Raw genomic sequence first — 19,172 nt, 5'->3', positions numbered from 1 at the left:
AGTACAATTTTGCACCAATGTCAACCAGGCTTATCAAGCGAAAATTACCCGGGACGTCTGTCTCCCTATTTTTATGAGTAGGTTTTATTATAGAAACCGTCCATCTTGGCAAAAATATACCTGAATGTGTTATGGGCACAAAAACTTTAGAGTAGAAAGTTGCCCACCACATTGGGTGAGACTTTATTACAATTGCAGGTTATTCGGCCCAGCTGCCTAGTTACATTTATGGAGCTATCAATTTAGTTAAAGATTGTGCAGAAAATTGATCCATAGACTCCTACCCCGGTTTACCTAACACATACCACTCTGGCCTTTTAAATATTACTTCAATAAGTGACCCAAACGATTTATGGGACTGAGTGCCTTAAAGGAGAGTTTGAGTTGCTACATTCCTCTGAACAAGCTACCAGAAGTATCATATCCTTATCCTGGAGGGTGCTGATCATAAGGTCGCAATTTGACTGATAGAAAGCCCACTTTTTTGCACTAATCAGGGCTTCATACTCCTTTTTCATGCTAGTGTATCCCTCTCTTCCATTAGGAGCCTCCAAGAAGCACCTCACCCTTTCTACTTTCCACAACTTCTTCATAGCGATTGAACACTCCTTGTCGAACAAAGGCTGCTTTACCGACCCACAGCCCTTATCCTTTTTGGCCTCATAGTTGCATATTCTGATCATAGGGATCAAATGTTTAACTCTGTAATGGTTTCGGAATACCATTCTAAAATGATGGACCCCAGGTCCCCAATTAGCCCTAAATCATTAGATATTTGTATCTTATCTGGACATCTATCCTGCGTCTATTATTTTAGTCAATCATTTTGGAAAGGCTACTTCCATCGGAATCACCTGCTCCCTTTGGTCTGGGCCAGAAAGTAAGGCAGTTTTCAAACCCAATAGTTGATACACCTAATTCCTAACACCTCAAAATGTGTACAGGTGTCAAATAACCATGCCTGTATAAACATATAATCAATTGAGCAGCTCTGATTGCTGTGCAAGAACATTTAACCTGCTAGTATATCCTCCTTAACCTGACCATTTAGGCAGACAAATCCCAGCGCAGAGAGAAATTTTATAAATAGCAGATCATACTTAGATTGAATACACTCTGGGAAAATTGCAATTGAGATTCCGTAGCTGTTCAACATATCACTGCCACCCACATCTACCTGATTAAAATCCCCTAGTAGGAGAATTGGGAGGGGACCCCCGGGAATTCTTCCAAGATCGTCAAATCCCTCTGGAATATCTCCCACATCACCTTTCAGGTCTCACATTGGTTTACATAAACATTGGCAATTATTCAGCTATTTCGCCGATGGCACCCATCATACTGGTCCAGGAAGCAAGCCAGGAGCCAGGAGCTACTTGTCTGTATGCCTCATGCATCTTTGCTGCATTTTGTTGATACCAATGCCATCAAACCACCTTTTAGGCGCCCATGCCTATTTTGTTCCCCCTTTTACAAATTGCATAAACCCACCCAGATCTCCTGCAAGCAGATTATCTAGTTGTTCTTTCAGGTTTTAGTAAGATCTATTGTTCTAATTAAATTGCCCAACCCATGGACATTCCAGCAGACAACTCCCAAGCTGGTGGGTGTGGCAACTACGAATCCACCTGCCCCGGGATGAGAAGACGCTCTCCCTATCCACTCTGAGATGCACAAAGTGGGACTGGGTCTAATGCTCCTTCTATTGCGTGGGTTGGAATAATTACCTCAAGGGTACCTGATTATAACCCATCAAGCAGCAAAGGGACGGGAGTACATCTTTGCCAATTATCATATTTAGTGGTTCCAAATTAAGGTCAGCATGATTAGCCAGTAGCGGCAACTCAAGACGAGGGATATCTACCTCTGTTACAGGACATATTTTGAGTCCAACTTTATTGAGGTCATCTCTAGCTTCCAAAACCAAGCCCAGGAATACTGAAGAACTAAAACTAACTTTCATGATTTCTCTTCCTGCTTTGGAATCTATGAAGGCTACTTGATCAATATCCCTTGACGTAAGTTCCTCCAATGCCTTAAAGGTTGAGAATACCCTTAACAAGCTCGCCCTGTTCATCGGCTTCCATTTAATTGCTTTTTTCTCTTATGGGTCACATATAAATACAAGTATTTTGCTCCAGGATCCCTGCAAAAGATCTGTGCCTGATCTTGGTCCAATTCTTGATCAAGTTGTCCAGTAATTTGAAAATCTTGGCATTTCTTTGTCTTAAGGTTCCTTTTTTGTGGGAAGGGATTTCTCACGGTTACCTGAACCAATTTACCTGAACCTTTGGACCCCTTAATTTCCATTTGACTATGTTTATTGCTAAAACCTCTTTTAAGTGACCTGGGAACTGATTGCAATTGGGTGGGGGCCTCCTTTACCATACCCTTTGCTTGTTGGTTCTTTGCAGCTTGGGGCTGATCGACTTGGCCCTCCACTAACCTAGGTATCTGAAGGAAGTTTTTTTAGATTTTTACCCATGCCCCTGCCTTTCTTCGTATAAAAACGGCATGAATGCTAATTTCTGGCCTACCTTTGATTCCATCTTCTCACCAGCATTGGTCTTCAGTGGAGCTTCCCTGATTCCCCCCTTGCGCCAGTACCTCTTCACCAAGCTCCAGAGTTTGGGAGGCTACAGGCCTCACAAGTGTAGGCATACAGGAGTTAACGGACTTTAGTTCATAGAGGATCTCCTTAAGTATACCAGCCTCCGCTCTCAGGCACTCATTTATAGTGAAGATTCAAATATTCCATGCAAGGTTTTCTGCATTAATAATAAAACATCCAGCATCAGTGAGGGACGGTTCAATTAGGAGTCCATATTTACAGCTGAAGTTGTCATAGTCCCATGATCCCCACCTTGAGGGGACACACCAGCCTGATCGAGCACATCAGCCAGCATTCTCATAGGCTGTCAGTTAACAAGTACTACCCTGTTGCTTTTAATCCCCCCGAACCCTCTCGCTACCCCGGACCCCTCTTCAGAGCTAGCTAAACTCAGCTCAAAAGGTTGGAACAGACATGGAGAGGAGGAAAGTCGGGCGTATAACTACATTCTTTTCAAGGAAATCCAAAGCCTCCTTTTCCTGGCCATCTAATAACTTCAGGGGTCCTCCTTCAGGGGAGGTCTCTTGACCCACATTTGCAAAGTCCTTGATCTAAACTGCCAGGATTTTTGCTGAGGTGGGCACATTTCTGAGAGTGGGAGAGCGTTCCACTCCAACATGGCTTGCCTCATCATGACATGAGGTCAAAACAAACTCAGGGCCTGGAGAATCCCTAATTTCTGGTGTAACGACTATCCCCCTTGGCCTTTTTACTTTTACAGTCACTGGGGGCCTGATGCCCTTTTTCTTTGGAGGTGGCATCTCTAGGCAACCTTAACACAGGTCACAATAGTTTCCAACCAGTATTTAGAGCACTTGAAGGTTTGTAATAAATTAACGTACCTCCTCTTTCTGCACACAGTGACTAGAGCCGTGCTACAGTACCACACCACCACCCTGTACAGCCATCTTCCTGGCAGGTGATACATTTCAATTGTTCACCCATAGAATGCTCCCTCTCCTTAAATTCAGGGAGCTATGGTGCCACCACACCCGCTACAGGGAAGTCTCCAAGAACACCTTCCCGGATTATTTGGCCGTCCAGGACCTTTGCTGACCGGTCCTTTCCGTGCTCAAATAAGCGTTGCAGCAACCTGCCCCTAGGACTATGGTTTCTGCCGGCTCCTGCTTGCTCTGCCAAAGTCACAAGGAGACCAGAAGTCAATTTCAGCTGGCTAGCCAAAGCAACAAAGATGGAGAGAAGTAACTCCAGGTGCCGGAGAGAAGCACAGGGCATGGCAGGGCATTTGCAATACTTTGAAGGCAGCGATAAAAGGCACGTTTTCAGAGTAGTAGCTCCAGGTGCCACCAACCGAGGAACAAAGTCCCAGGGCAGCTCCGTCTTGCTCAGTGGGGAGCCAAGTATTAGAAGCATATATGGTGCTTGCAGGTCTATACAGCGGGTGGGCAGGAGAATAAGCGCGTAACACTTCACGTCACGCGAATGATAGAAGGAAAAGTCTGATAAGATGCAAGTGTTTGTGATCTCACACGGGGTCAGGTGCGCTAGCTTGCCCTCTCCTTCATGGCATTTAATATTTTATTTTTAAGTGCCCAGCAAGTTTAAACTATTAAACTTTCAAAAACTTAAATAAACAACCAAACACAAAAACACCTGAAAATTCAGATGGCTCAGCGTCTGGGCGGAGAAGGTCGCATGGACTGATCTTCTACCCCTAGTGTAATTTCATGATACAGCATCATTCTTCCACTCTGTCACATATATGGGTACAGTGCTACATTTCTTATCCAATGGTTCGTTTCAGAATGACAAGTGATTTATTAAGAGACATGCCATAGACCATTGTGGTACATATACTAATAATCTACAGGGTAACTCTGATTTACTGTAAGAGTAATGAATCTAGAGTTTCTAGTTTTCCGCCTTACCTTCACATGTTTTTTGATCCGGCTTGTATACATATCCCTTTGGACAGGTGCAGGTAAAACTTCCAGGGGTGTTTCTGCACAGGCCATTATCACAGAGCAACCTGTTCAGTGTGCATTCATCAATATCTGCAACCAAGGATGAGATTAAGCAAATTATGTTAACACATTTCTTCTGTTATGCTACTTCAATTAAAGCAATGCTTATTGTGACTCCTGCTAGGCCTCATCTGCAACAAAAGGCATGGCCCAATACAAAACAAATTATAACTATATGGGCTCTCAATAAATATAGTAGAACAGACGATCCTGTCTGGCCTTTTTAACTGGATGCAACTTTTTAAACATTGTTTTTTGGACATTATCCAATTATGATTACACGATGGGCAAAACACCTTCAGTACAATGTTAGCAATTTCTAGCCCTAACGACAATGATTGTAGCTTGAATAAGGACTTATCAAGGACATATTTTAGCAATCAGCAATCTTTTAAGCATTTAAACCATCCATAGAAACTTGTAATCTTGAAGCTATTTAATTCATGTCATATTTAAATGTATACCTATGGATTATGGGGGACAGTTGATGGAAAAATATTTCTAATGGTAAAACTTAATTTTAATAAAAGGCACTCTTCAGCCCGTTTCTTGCAGCTGTCGCTGGCCCCGATTTGATGGACTTTCTAAACATGTATTTTCTTAAAGAAGGACCAATGGCCCTTTTCATCGTAAAAGAATACTATTTCAAAATGGCCTCCGAGATTGCAAAATTATCACACAACTTTCTGCTGTGCATTTCTACTTACCAAAAGATCTAAAAAACGAAGGAGGCCGCAATAATGGTAAGAGAACTTAAAGCAGTCCATCATTAGTCTTTCACTCTGTGAGCATGGTTTCAGAATAATGGCCGACCTGTTTGAAGCCCCTTTGCTTCCATTTTGTTACTTTTTATTAAGGATTGTTTGGTGAGAGAAAGAAACTGGTTTCTGCCTCCTCTCTGCTACTTCCACTCATGAACGCAGCAGGGCTTTCTGATGTGCTGTCAGTCACCTCCCATGGTAGACACTAGGGGTGTATTGCCAGCTTTGCCACTACTGCAGGCATGGCTCTCCTTGGCCCCTCGTGGGCTCCCTTCATCGATGCTGCTGTTCATGTCTGGCCGCTGTGAGCCAGGCTGCAGAGCTAATGGTAGGATGAATACGAGCAGCATGGATGCCATCTCAGGTCTGTACCAACTGCAGGAAAGGGAGGCTGCAGATGCGTGAGGCTGAAGCAGTCAAAACAACAAACTTCCTCTCAATGGAGCCCACCGCCTGTGTTACAAGGCACTGTCATAATATACTTTCCTGTCCTGCAAACATTACAGCACCAAAACACAAGAACAGTTCTTAATATACAGTAGCACTATGAAGGAAAAGATGGCTCTTTACAATACACTTCGATCACCCCTTGTGGTACAACTACTTCGCAAAGAGATAGGGGTGTGCGATAGGGACACATATTTTGAGTTTCAAAATGGTAACTCCAACTTGACCTCAAGTCTAAACCCTATCTTTGCATTTAGGAGTCTCGCTGTTTGGACACTTACAGGACACTGCAATCTTTTCAAGATAATACCGCAATGACCTCAATTTGTATGTTTGTGTTCTACTTATAAAAATAACATTATTTCCTTTGGGTAACTCGGTGTTTCACTTTTGATTATGGAAATGCTTGAACATTCCAAGCCTTCATGTATAATTAACATGTATAAGTATGAATAAGAAGGATCTGTAAAACAAGAAGGGACTAGACACTTATAAAAGTGTGCCAAAACATGAGGTATTGGTTTAAATAGTCCCTATTAAACAATGTTTATTGCTTTGAGGAAGAAAATCTAGATTAAAACAATTGGCCGAGAAAATATAATCTAACATGCGATACCTATTGGGTTCTCGAATGCTTGTTTTTTTTAACAGTTCATGCGCCCACTGGCACAGAATTACTTTCAGTGGGCACCCCTGTCTTTGCATCAGTGCTTCCTCAGACCATACAGCAGGCTGTAGGACCCACTCACTCTTGCTGTCTCCCATACTCAAGCGCACATTCCTCTGCGCTGGGTGGGGACATCGGCTGCTCTTCTCTCCACTTTCCCCACAAATGGGTATAGGAAATGGGAAACGTATATTGATATGATCCTCAATGATGGTCCTTGGAAACCCCTAAGAGGACAAGCTATGCTCCTCGGGCTAGGATGCTGCCCTGTGGACAGCAACCTCTTCCATCAGTCCATCCACCATCTGCAGGGGCTTGTACCTGGGATCCCCCACCTCTCATGGATTATTAGAAAGAAATAACACAAAAGCACTACTGGTTGCACAGACTCCAGGGGATTTATCTATAAACGGGTGGCACCAAGCCTCAGTGTGCCCAATTCTAGCATCTCAGCATGGCACACATTAATACTTCAACTTTTTCTGACTAGCCATCTTTATGACTATCTTGTGCCTGCTTGCTCAACTTAAATGGGGCTTGGTTATATTTTGGCACTTGGTGGTGCGCTTCACTCACCAGGAGATTTCTTGCAGGCCTCACCGCCTTCAGATATTTGATGACCCTTCTTATTTCTTTTGGATTATTCTTCACAGCCCTTGGCACTTTTGTTTCTTCCTTCTTAGCAGCAGCATGATTTAAGCACCTGGACCTGACCTCCTAGATAGTCCTTGGCAGTCTTATAAGCTAGAGTCTACTTGCAGCAGCATCCTATGGTCTTCTAAGAAAATCACTCTCTCGGCCTACACCTCCTGTCACTAGCAGGTTTCTATCTGTTCAGCAGGAGCCTGTAGTACCCACTCCTAGGTCAGCAACAACCAGAACCAAGCAACAGAAGTCCGAGGGGGACACTTTTCTTCAGGGACCCCAGCAAGCCCATCCTGTACTGTTCCTAAGAGTAGGCTGAGAGCTAACATCAAAAGCTCTGGAGAAGCAATCCAGCCAAATACCTGAAGTACCAGTCTAGACTGAATACTCCCACTCTAATTACAGTTCATCCACTGTGTGTGTCTGTCCTTCTCCCAAAGGTTCTACTCTGTGCAGGAATTTAAAAATGGAGGTGGAGAATTGTAGATGGTGGTAGCAATTCCAGTGGGCCCGGGCAGTAATCGCAGCACGTGTCACAACTGTCCAATGAAGTGGGTACAACTGGGGAGAATTAATCCTCAAACTCCAGGTCTGAATAGTAACAATTCACAGGATTCTAAAGGTGGCCCCAGGGACGGCTGATTATGTTACTTGAAAATGAAACCCAGATTGGAGTGGGGCTACCGTCCCAATGCAAAGATGGGGTACAAGATTCTCTGCTTTGCTGTGTATTGGTGTACATGATTTGGGTCTGGTGGTTCCGGAGGACATTATAGGACAATGGATCACACTTACCCCCATTTTTTGTAGACGTTGAAAGCCTGGTCGGGCTGGTGGGGTAGTGGAATGACTATGTTCTGTTTTACAGGTTTGAAGAGAGGGCCATTGCTCTACAGTCCAGGGAGACATGATTTGGGAAACAGTTTATTGAGGTACGCGATCAGGGGGTGATACAGTCACTGTACAAAGTTATTATGACCACATGGCCAGGGAGGGCAAGGTCGCTGTAGTTGGGAGATATTAGGCATGTAGGGAGCAGGAAACTTGTAGGTTTAGATGCCCACTCAATAAGACACAAATGGCTTGAACCAGCAGAAAGTTGAAAATATAATCACATAGAATGTAAGGGGGCTCAACAGCGTAGCCAAACAATAGAAGATTCTGGGCTTTGACTCATCTAAATTAGTGGAATGGGATTCCTTCAAGGTGGTTATTAGAGGTCACTGTGTGAACATGGGAAGTCGACAAGCAGGAGCAACTCCTTGGGGAATTGGACAAAAGAAGGCAAGAACACCTGGAGCTTAAAGAAACATTACTGGCAGAGCAGGAAAAATGGGTGCAGCTTACTGAACGTCTCAGGAGTTTTGATTGCAGAGAGTACACAGTGAAGGCCCAGAATGAACTGGACAAGGTGAGTAGGCTCCTGGCATGCCTGCCCAATCCACATAAAAGGGGATCGCCTATTATAGAACTTCAGAATGCTCAGAGTCAGGTATAACCTCCCAAACTAACTTCAATGAGTCCTTTGTGTATTATTATGTGATTGCATATAAGGCCTCCAAGGGAGTGGAGCTGCAGCTGATGCAGAATTAAATAGCGGAAGTGCAGATATATGCCTTACAGTGATATGACAGTGAAACATTGAGCAAAGACATCACTGAAGGGGAAGTAAGGAAGGTAGTAATGTAAATAGCCAGGGGAAAAGTAGCCGGCTCTGATGGGTTGCCCATTGAATTCCATGCTGCATGCATAGACCTATTAGCATCTGTGCTAATGGAGGTATATAACTTAGCAAGACAGGAACATAGTCTGCCACCAACCACATTTGAGGCTATCATTGTGCCTCTTCCCAAGCAAGGAAAAGACGCTCTGGAGCTGTCTTCATAGTAGCCTTTATCAATGCTCAATACAGAGTTTAAGGTGCTGAGCAAGGTACTGGCGGACAGACCCCTACCACATATATCTACATTAATATGTAGTGACCAAACTGGGTTCATCCTGGGGCAGAGTACTGCCCTAAATATTAGGTGGTTGATTCAGTGCTTGGAGTCGCCTAGTGAAAGACACCCTGCAGCTATAACTGTATCTATTGATATTGAAAAAGCCTTTGATTCACTGAGAGGGGATTTCCTTTATCCAGTTTTGGAAATGATGGGGCTGGAGGCTGAATATACGGCTTAAACTCAGCTGCTGTATACAGGCCCAAAATCATCTGGGGTAAGAACAAGGCAGGTCACATCTAGAGGATATGGGTTAAAGCAGGGTGGTTGACAGGGTTGCCCACGATCATCACTATTATTGTGGTGGTAGAGAGGCCCCTTTCATGTGCAATCAGGCATAGATAGGCATAAAGTAGTATTACGGCAGGGGAAACAACCTATCTCCTCACCTTGTAAACAGATGACATTCTCCTCTCTCTGTTCATGGGATGGGCAGCAAGGAGTGGAAGGTGCAATTAGAGTTTTGAGGGAATTTGAGTTGGTATGAGGACTCAAGGTGAACTGGAATAAATCCAAATATTCACAGTTAGGCAGAACTGGTCAAGCAAGTAGACTCTGGTCCTTGCACAAGGGCTGAAATGGGAACTAATTAACATAAAATACCTTTGGGTACAATCCACAGATCTGAGGCTTGCCTGTTAGACAGGAATATTAGGCCAGCAGTAACTGCCATGAGGCATAGTTCCACTTTTGGAAGATACTACCCCTGTTTGTAGCTGGCTAAATTGCTTTGGTGAAAATGGTGTCCCTGTCCTGCTTGTTGCATTTCATTGGTGCTATGTGTATCACAAAGGGCCTATTTCGGGAAGTGGATGATTTGTTGGTGAACCTGACGTTGGGGACAGGCAGACGTACAGTAGCCCTATCAAACTTGCAGCTCCCAAAGCAGGAGGGAGGGTTGGCAGCTTCAGATTCTGAGTTGTATTAACTGGTGGTACAGATGCACTGGGTCTTGCGCTGGGTGGCAGAGAGGTTGCAGAACAGCTGCCCCAGCTCACAAACATATTAGACATTCTGCTTAAGCCTACAGGAGGAAGCAAAGGGAGGATGGGCTGTTCTTGATCTCTGCCACTGCTAGATGAGATTATACAAAAGATGTGGAAGCTGGAGGGCAATAAACCACCCGAACATCGGTGATTGAAAGTAATATGCACCACCAGTTGGAAAACTAAGGCAGTAACATTAATGTACCAAGAATTACTGCACCAGACCAAATGCTCAGTAGATGCTAGGTTCACTAAGGGAAACCTGGGCAGGAGACATCGGTCAGCTATCGATGAAGAAGAATAGGGTAGAGCGCTTAGAGATATCCCAAAAATCTCTAGGAATGGATATTGTCAATTTATCCAGTTATATTATGTGCATCGTGTGTTTATAACACCGAAACAAATCAATAGGGTTTATTCAGAGGTGAAGCTAAATGTTCCAGAACCGCTGACCCATATGCAGCATTTTATCTTATAGTATGGGATTCCGCTGCTCTAACAGGATATTGGCAAAGGTCATAAATACATTGAAGGTGACATACTTGGGTCTTTCAAAGTGTGTTTGTTGGGGCTCGATGCTAAACCAAAGGCTAAGCAAGTCACAACTTGGCTCCTGTGATCGAAGAGTTGAAGCAGTGGGCTGAAGCAGAGGGGGCGATCCTACATAGGGAAGTGAAGAGGGGACTGAGAAATACAGATTTGTCCAGAGCATGGGATGACATCGTTGAAATAAGACCAGCAGTTGAGCTGGGTGAACTCCCCTGGTAGGTTGTGCAGAGCCTGAGGGTAGTCCTGGAACATCGAATGCGCCATGTCCCGGCCTGCCCCCGCATTTACTGAGGTTCATCCTACTTCACTAGATGCCTCCTTGCTCCCTAGCCCCAGAGGATTACCTTAGGGTTTGAGTGCCACAGAGGCAATGCATAAAGGTACTGATGAGTGTTCTATAAGGTAGTATTCTATAAGGTAGCATGATAATGTTATTTGTTCACTGTGTACAGATAAGCTGATGATTATGATGATGACTGTTTGGAACGGTGGAAAGGAACCGCTGAAGCGCCATAATCTTTGTTGTTAAAATCAATACAAATATGTTGCAAAACAAGTGTGGCTCAGGAAAATATGCTCAATTTTACAAGTGCATAGACATAGTTAATTCCGATCGATCTATATAAACACTCAATTGAGCTCTGGTCCCCTCTATTAACCCGAGTCCTTGAAGCAAGCTTCGAGAAGGGTTTCATCAAATCCTGGTCTGAGTCGATAATCATCCCCATTTTTAAACAAGCATTTACAATGCAATGGTCTCGGCATCATTAAAAGTAGAGCTATTGGCATTGCTCATGACATTTCTTTTTTTTCCCTTAAATCATAAATAACAGCACTCACTGCTCTGCGCACTCACTGCTCTGCGCACTCACTGCTCTGCGCACTCACTGCTCTGCGCACTCACTGCTCTGCGCACTCACTACTCTGCGCACTCACTACTCTGCACTCTGCACTCACTACTCTGCACTCTGCACTTACTACTCTGCACTCTGCACTCACTACTCTGCACTCTGCACTCACTACTCTGCACTCTGCACTCTGCACTCACTACTCTGCACTCTGCACTCTGCACTCTGCACTCACTACTCTGCACTCTGCACTCACTACTCTGCACTCACTACTCTGCACTCTGTACTCTGCACTCACTACTCTGCACTCACTACTCTGCACTCACTACTCTGCACTCACTACTCTGCACTCTGCACTCACTACTCTGCACTCTGCACTCACTACTCTGCACTCTGCACTCTGCACTCACTACTCTGCACTCACTACTCTGCACTCTGCACTCACTACTCTGCACTCTGCACTCTGCACTCACTACTCTGCACTCTGCACTCACTACTCTGCACTCTGCACTCACTACTCTGCACTCTGCACTCTGCACTCACTACTCTGCACTCACTACTCTGCACTCACTACTCTGCACTCACTACTCTGCACTCTGCACTCACTACTCTGCACTCTGCACTCTGCACTCACTACTCTGCACTCTGCACTCACTACTCTGCACTCACTACTCTGCACTCTGCACTCTGCACTCACTACTCTGCACTCACTACTCTGCACTCACTACTCTGCACTCACTACTCTTCACTCTGCACTCACTACTCTGCACTCTGCACTCACTACTCTGCACTCTGCACTCTGCACTCACTATGCACTCTGCACTCACTACTCTGCACTCTGCACTCACTACTCTGCGCTCTGCACTCTGCACTCACTACTCTGCACTCACTACTCTGCACTCTGCACTCTGCACTCACTACTCTGCACTCTGCACTCACTACTCTGCACTCTGCACTCTGCACTCACTACTCTGCACTCTGCACTCTGCACTCACTACTCTGCACTCACTACTCTGCACTCTGCACTCACTACTCTGCACTCTGCACTCTGCACTCACTACTCTGCACTCACTACTCTGCACTCACTACTCTGCACTCTGCACTCACTACTCTGCACTCTGCACTCTGCACTAACTACTCTGCACTCACTACTCTGCACTCTGCACTCTGCACTCACTACTCTGCACTCACTACTCTGCACTCTGCACTCACTACTCTGCACTCTGCACTCACTACTCTGCACTCTGCACTCTGCACTCACTACTCTGCACTCTGCACTCTGCACTCTGCACTCACTACTCTGCACTCTGCACTCACTACTCTGCACTCTGCACTCTGCACTCACTACTCTGCACTCTGCACTCACTACTCTGCACTCTGCACTCTGCACTCACTACTCTGCACTCTGCACTCTGCACTCACTACTCTGCACTCTGCACTCACTACTCTGCACTCTGCACTCTGCACTCACTACTCTGCACTCACTACTCTGCACTCACTACTCTGCACTCTGCACTCTGCACTCTGCACTCACTACTCTGCACTCTGCACTCTGCACTCACTACTCTGCACTCTGCACTCACTACTCTGCACTCTGCACTCACTACTCTGCACTCTGCACTCTGCACTCACTACTCTGCACTCTGCACTCACTACTCTGCACTCTGCACTCTGCACTCACTACTCTGCACTCTGCACTCACTACTCTGCACTCTGCACTCACTACTCTGCACTCTGCACTCTGCACTCACTACTCTGCACTCACTACTCTGCACTCTGCACTCACTACTCTGCACTCACTACTCTGCACTCTGCACTCTGCACTCACTACTCTGCACTCTGCACTCACTACTCTGCACTCTGCACTCACTACTCTGCACTCTGCACTCTGCACTCACTACTCTGCACTCACTACTCTGCACTCTGCACTCTGCACTCACTACTCTGCACTCTGCACTCTGCACTCACTACTCTGCACTCTGCACTCTGCACTCACTACTCTGCACTCACTACTCTGCACTCTGCACTCTGCACTCACTACTCTGCACTCACTACTCTGCACTCTGCACTCACTACTCTGCACTCTGCACTCTGCACTCACTACTCTGCACTCTGCACTCACTACTCTGCACTCTGCACTCTGCACTCACTACTCTGCACTCTGCACTCACTACTCTGCACTCTGCACTCACTACTCTGCACTCTGCACTCTGCACTCTGCACTCACTACTCTGCACTCACTACTCTGCACTCTGCACTCACTACTCTGCACTCTGCATTCACTACTCTGCACTCACTACTCTGCACTCTGCACTCACTACTCTGCACTCTGCACTCACTACTCTGCACTCTGCACTCTGCACTCACCACTCTGCACTCACTACTCTGCACTCTGCACTCTGCACTCACTACTCTGCACTCACTACTCTGCACTCTGCACTCACTACTCTGCACTCTGCACTCACTACTCTGCACCATTGCGAAGATTCAGCCTTAATGTATGGACATTCGTACTGTCCAGCATATGTGTAAATGATGCTCCACTTACACGGTCACGGGTATAGATAACCAGCACTACACTTGCATAGAATACTATGAGAAGTCGAACATTCCACAAGGGTTTTAAGCCACTTCTGAGGTACCAGCCAAGTATTTCTGCCTCTTCAGAATCACCAGTGGCACTTTTTGTACATGGTGTGAGGTAAGGGTTACTCTTTTGCTGAGATACAGAATCGCAGAGGCCTCCTAAAAGCAAAGTCGTTCCCCTGTGCAAAACAATTATCTTATCAGGCAGCCCGTGAGACAGTAAGCATGTGCGCAATACGAAGAAAGTGGAACGCGAAAGAACGCAAAATTGGATCGTTTCCCCCGATTTCTGTAGTTTCCCTCAATTTCTGCTTAGGGTCGTGTGACCGAGACTCGAACCCGGGTCCTCTCGGTCCGAGGTCGAGCGCCCTAGCCGTTAGGCCACCTCCTCTCCGCTATAAAAGCGGCATGCGGGGAGCATCTTGTGGTTTTCAAAACCCATTTGTGCGGCCTACTCTCCGCCTCCGTATCCCGTGTAATCGGAAATGTGTGGCACCGTCACAAGCCTCTCCGTAATTAGCACCGGGGCTGAGTAACGAGAGAAAGGATTACTCCCTTATAAAGTGCTTCAAACCCGGCTATCGGTATAAAGCGCCACTTAGATAAACAAGGCCACAGTTAATTGAATGCCCTCCATTTTTTAGGTCTAAATTCAATCGCGGGCCCTATGCTTTATCCCGTTCTCAAAGAAAGGGAACTTCGTATCCTTTAATGTAAGTTCTTGAACTGAAAAGCTTATTATTCTTTCAACAGTAGCATGTCTCCCTCTTGTTTAACTCCACCGAGAGTTTCATTTGCAAGAGAGTACCCAAAGCGCTACTGAGAAACTAGGGGCTGTTGCATTTAAATATCCGCAAGCCCAACACCAAGGCTGCCTAGTCTTGAATTTGTCTTGTGCTTTTTTACTACGGAGGCCGCTAGCAACCCTTCCGCCTTCCGGCCATGTCGGAGGCTGCCCCAAGTATTACATTATTTATCTTGGCGCTGTGCAATGGAGTTTCTTGTTACCTATCTCAACGAGCGTCATGTTATCGACCTTAGACGAATGATAGGCAGGGCAGCCCTACAGGATCGGTGCCTCCTGGTCCTCGTGGTGTCCAGCTGGAGAGCCTACTCTTCAGGGTGCAATTGAGAGACCTGAACTTGCCATCACAACTGTCAGTCGAAATAGGGGGCGGGTTATGCCTCTCACCGTGGCCTCGGTGGCCTGCGCAGTGCCTACCTCCCGGTGCTGGAAGGTATTTCGTGCGTAATAAATTGGACATAAGCAGGGCAGTCTTTAATAAGAGGACGTGCAAGATTATCCCTTTCACCGGCCAAAGCTTATCTCTCAATGGATGGCTGAGGGCCATTGCTTTACAGTTAATTAGCAGCAGAGGTAAATCAGGCTCTGGTCAGAGGTCACAAAGGACCGATGTGTGAGGCGGGAGGAGGCCCGAGAAATGAAGAGCAAACGGCTGGAAAGGATCCCAGTGCATCTGAGAAAACCCAACGCTGAACACTGTGTATTTCAATATAAACAAGAAATCACTGAGGTCCGTTTTTTTTTTTGGCGAGTTTTATATAGCGCAAACTTGACCCGAATCGGGTATCAGAGCGCTTTACAGAGCACCAGTTACGTTACATGAGGACACAACACTCACCTTTAAAGTTGCTGGGGACGGCCGCCGGTGCAATCTGCAGACTGCAGAGTTCACAGGAGAGGAGGGGCTGGGGCCGGGAGGAGCAGCTCAGGCTCCCAGTCCGTAGTCGCAGGCTCCGCTCAGCTCGAAAGGAATTTGAAAAGGAGGAAGTGGGGGGGGGCGGCCCAAAGATAAAGGGCAAGATTACCGTGTCACTGTTCTGTTGCATGCAATGGTGTACGCGCTCGCACCATCTGGATTGCATTACACGGGCACTCTGACAGCTCGTAATTAAGATTAATCACTCTGCCTGCTCGTTCTCGCACCCAATATGCCACATCGGGCACGCGTAAATTACTTACATCCTATCACGGCAACGCTACTACATACACAGCACAGCGAAGACGAATCACTAGGCAGATGACAAAATACACTAAGGAATGTGTCTGTTCAGACCCCTAGAGATCCTTTCTTTCTTCTTTAGCATTAGGAGCTCGAAGCTCCACCCCCTTCGTGGGCGGAGGCCGAGCCCTAAAAAGGGGATCGAGACAACCCTGCCTGCTACCGCCCCATATCCCTGCTCGACTCACTTATGAAAGTTGCAGGCAGGGTCATTTTGAACCGCCTTCAACTCTGGGCAGAAGACAATAATGTCTTAAGCCCGGTCCAATATGGGTTCAGGGAGGGACGGGGCACGATAGAACAGGTGCTAAATTTTTCCACATTACATGGAAAATATACTCAGGCCAAGAACTGTAAACTGTTTGCAGTTTCTGTAGACCTTACCGCGGTTTTGACAGCGTAATTCATGAACAACTATGGCAGATTTTATCAGATTTAATGGTAGATCAGACACTAACTCGATTCCTAAAAAAACTGTACGTGGACTAAACGGCCAAGGTGAGATTCGGCACAAAAGGAGAGTGTACCAAGCCCTTTCATGTAAGAAAGGGTGTAAGACAAGGTTGCGTCCTTCCCCCCTTCCTTTTCTCTCTATACACCAATGATATGGAACAGGAATTGGTCGCCAGTGTAGGAGACTCACCGCAGGCTAAAAACAAACAGATAGTTTCACTATTATATGCCGATGACGCCGTTCTAATGGCGAGGACCCAACTCGGCTTACAGACAGCACTTGATACCACCCAGTTCCGGCGGCGAGGGGTAGGTGCATGAGAAAATAACACGGGAGAAACAACCATACATTGGGTTCCACGCTGTTACACCCGCCAGAAAACTGTTGTTGTCTGTCTCTTTGCCCTATTAGGTAGAAGCAGCCCAACACAGGTATCAAGCAGGAAACACAATTTTTTCTGCACACTTTCACATTGATAGGAGCTTAATTTTATATAACTCTCGTTGACGTAGACAGTTGACTAGAATGGTCAGTTCCAATTGTAGGTCCTGAAGAATCGCTAGCTACTTGCATCATAGCGAGAAACATGTCCACCAACTACAAGACACACTAATTTGTGACTCGCAAGCCGGGAACATAATATCCCAGAGAGTACTAGTTAGTTTCATTTTAATTAGAGCAGGGGACCCCCAGAATAAAGTCATTCCCGGTACCCCCAGCTTTATTTTAGATCACTTACAAAGGTCTACGCATTCCTGGCCCCCCGCCCGCACTTTATCTACACGGCAGTTGGATAAAAGATCTCCGCCAAAGAGCCCCTCTTTGAGGTGTTGCCCGTTGGGTATTGCACCGCCGACCCAACGAGGAGCAAAGCCCAAATGATGAAGCATGACACCTGAAAGGGTGTGTGAGGGCATTACATCCAACAAAATGGATGCCCAACAGTAGAACTCCACGAGACTCTACAACATCCAACAAGTTCTAGGGACTTTGTACAATCCACGTAACGGTAGGAACAACACAGCCCCTTTTGTGATTACTCTACGGACGAGGGTTTCTGCTGTGTTTGGACCTATCACTCACTAGGAGTGAAAAACCGCCTTCTCACAAAATAAAACTCCCCTCTTTTGTTCAATAATAAGCACTTGATACCTACCTAAATTTTATGGATAATAAGGGCCTGAAACTTAATGTGAAAAAACATTCGTTATGTCCTGTGGGCGAGGCAAAAAGAGATCTTGTCCCCTGTTTGCTGCGTGCGAGAAAATCCCAGCTATCAAAATATTTCCATACCTAGGGGTTGTCTTAGAGGAGTCAGGATCCTGGGGACCAGCTATAAACAATAGGACACTGATGTTTAGAAGAGCAACAGCAACATTAATGCTATTCGCTACAAGATGGGCAAAAGGCCACCGGAAATCCTATTGAAAATATATAAGGCTAAGTGTATCAGTGTAGCTGTATATGGAGCAGGCGTATGGGGAGTCTGTGATACATCACCCATTCAAAGGGTAGAAAATGCATTTTTAAGGTTTGTTTTAGCCACTCCTCAAGGCACATCTGTTTTTAATCTTCATTCCGAGCTGGGGGTACGACACATAAGTGACTTAATTAGTATGCAACCCTTATTGCTATGGCACAGAGTATGGACCTCAACAGATCTAATTCTAAACAGGGAAATCATCGGAGACTCGTTGGGCTTAGACCAGACCACAAATATCCCATGGTTGAAGTACATTCGTAACCTCACCAATGACCTGGGGAGACCCGAGTTTTATGATAACCCTGCCTCCTTAGTTAATATATCCAGGAAGGACCTAAAGGTTCTCTGTTGGTACCACTTTGAATCCTTAAGACTAGGAGTGGAGATAAACAAGAAAACGGTAATACAACACCAACTTACCTTGACCTCACCTTCAATTCAACCATACCTGGTCTGGTGCCAAGAGGGGTTTGATAGGTTTATCCTGACCAGATTTAGATTTGATTATTTTTTTCGATTAATTACATTTCCTAAAACTAACGACTGGTCCAGAAACCTCTGTAAATGTCCGTGTGACAACCTATCTGACCAATCTACATTGCACATGTTATTCTTCTGCAAATTTTACTTGTCGCAAAGGGCTAGATGGATAAAACCTTTTTTAAATCAGGGTACATGGCGTCACTGCCGTCTGCCCCTACTGTTTTTACAATTTCTGAGTGATATGTACTGTGCTGGCATAATAATTGTTTTTTTAAAAAGTACCTTGAGGAGAAGGAAAAGTTTAATAAGTTCTTAAACACTTTTATGGCTTAGCACTAATTGTAATTTATGGAACTGCATTAACTTGTGTATGAAATGTCGCTTTTATGATTTTATAAACTTGTGGAATCGAATAAAGCTTTTCTACCTGCATAGGTAAATAAAGATAACTCTGTAAAGGCATTCATGACCCAGACGTTGTTAGGAAAATACAAGTCAATTACTTTTGAAATATCTTTCGAGATCTCAAACGGGAGAGTGATCAAATTAACAGTTGTGGTATATAAATAGTTGAATTGGAGTTTAGAATCCGACTCAGTGCTAACACAAGAAAGGGTAGTTTGAGACTTGGAGTCACCAAAAA

The 19,172-nt window shown here is 45.5% G+C and overlaps 1 protein-coding gene across 2 annotated transcripts in view; it reads right to left on the bottom strand.

Annotated features, from left to right (window-relative positions):
• FBN1 (fibrillin 1) overlaps positions 1–19,172 on the bottom strand; it is a 713,526-nt gene that overhangs the window by 206,836 nt on the left and 487,518 nt on the right. For both annotated transcript variants that reach the window (XM_078684805.1, XM_078684806.1), the window contains exon 19: positions 4,501–4,626. In XM_078684805.1, coding sequence (XP_078540931.1) covers positions 4,501–4,626 — 126 coding nt within the window. The remainder of the gene's footprint in view (positions 1–4,500; positions 4,627–19,172) is intronic.

This window comes from Lissotriton helveticus, chromosome 3_2, assembly GCF_964261635.1.
Source record: "Lissotriton helveticus chromosome 3_2, aLisHel1.1, whole genome shotgun sequence".
Taxonomy (NCBI): Eukaryota; Metazoa; Chordata; class Amphibia; order Caudata; family Salamandridae; genus Lissotriton; species Lissotriton helveticus.
Note: the sequence above shows the minus strand (reverse complement) of the source record. Positions and strands in the feature narration are given on the sequence as shown.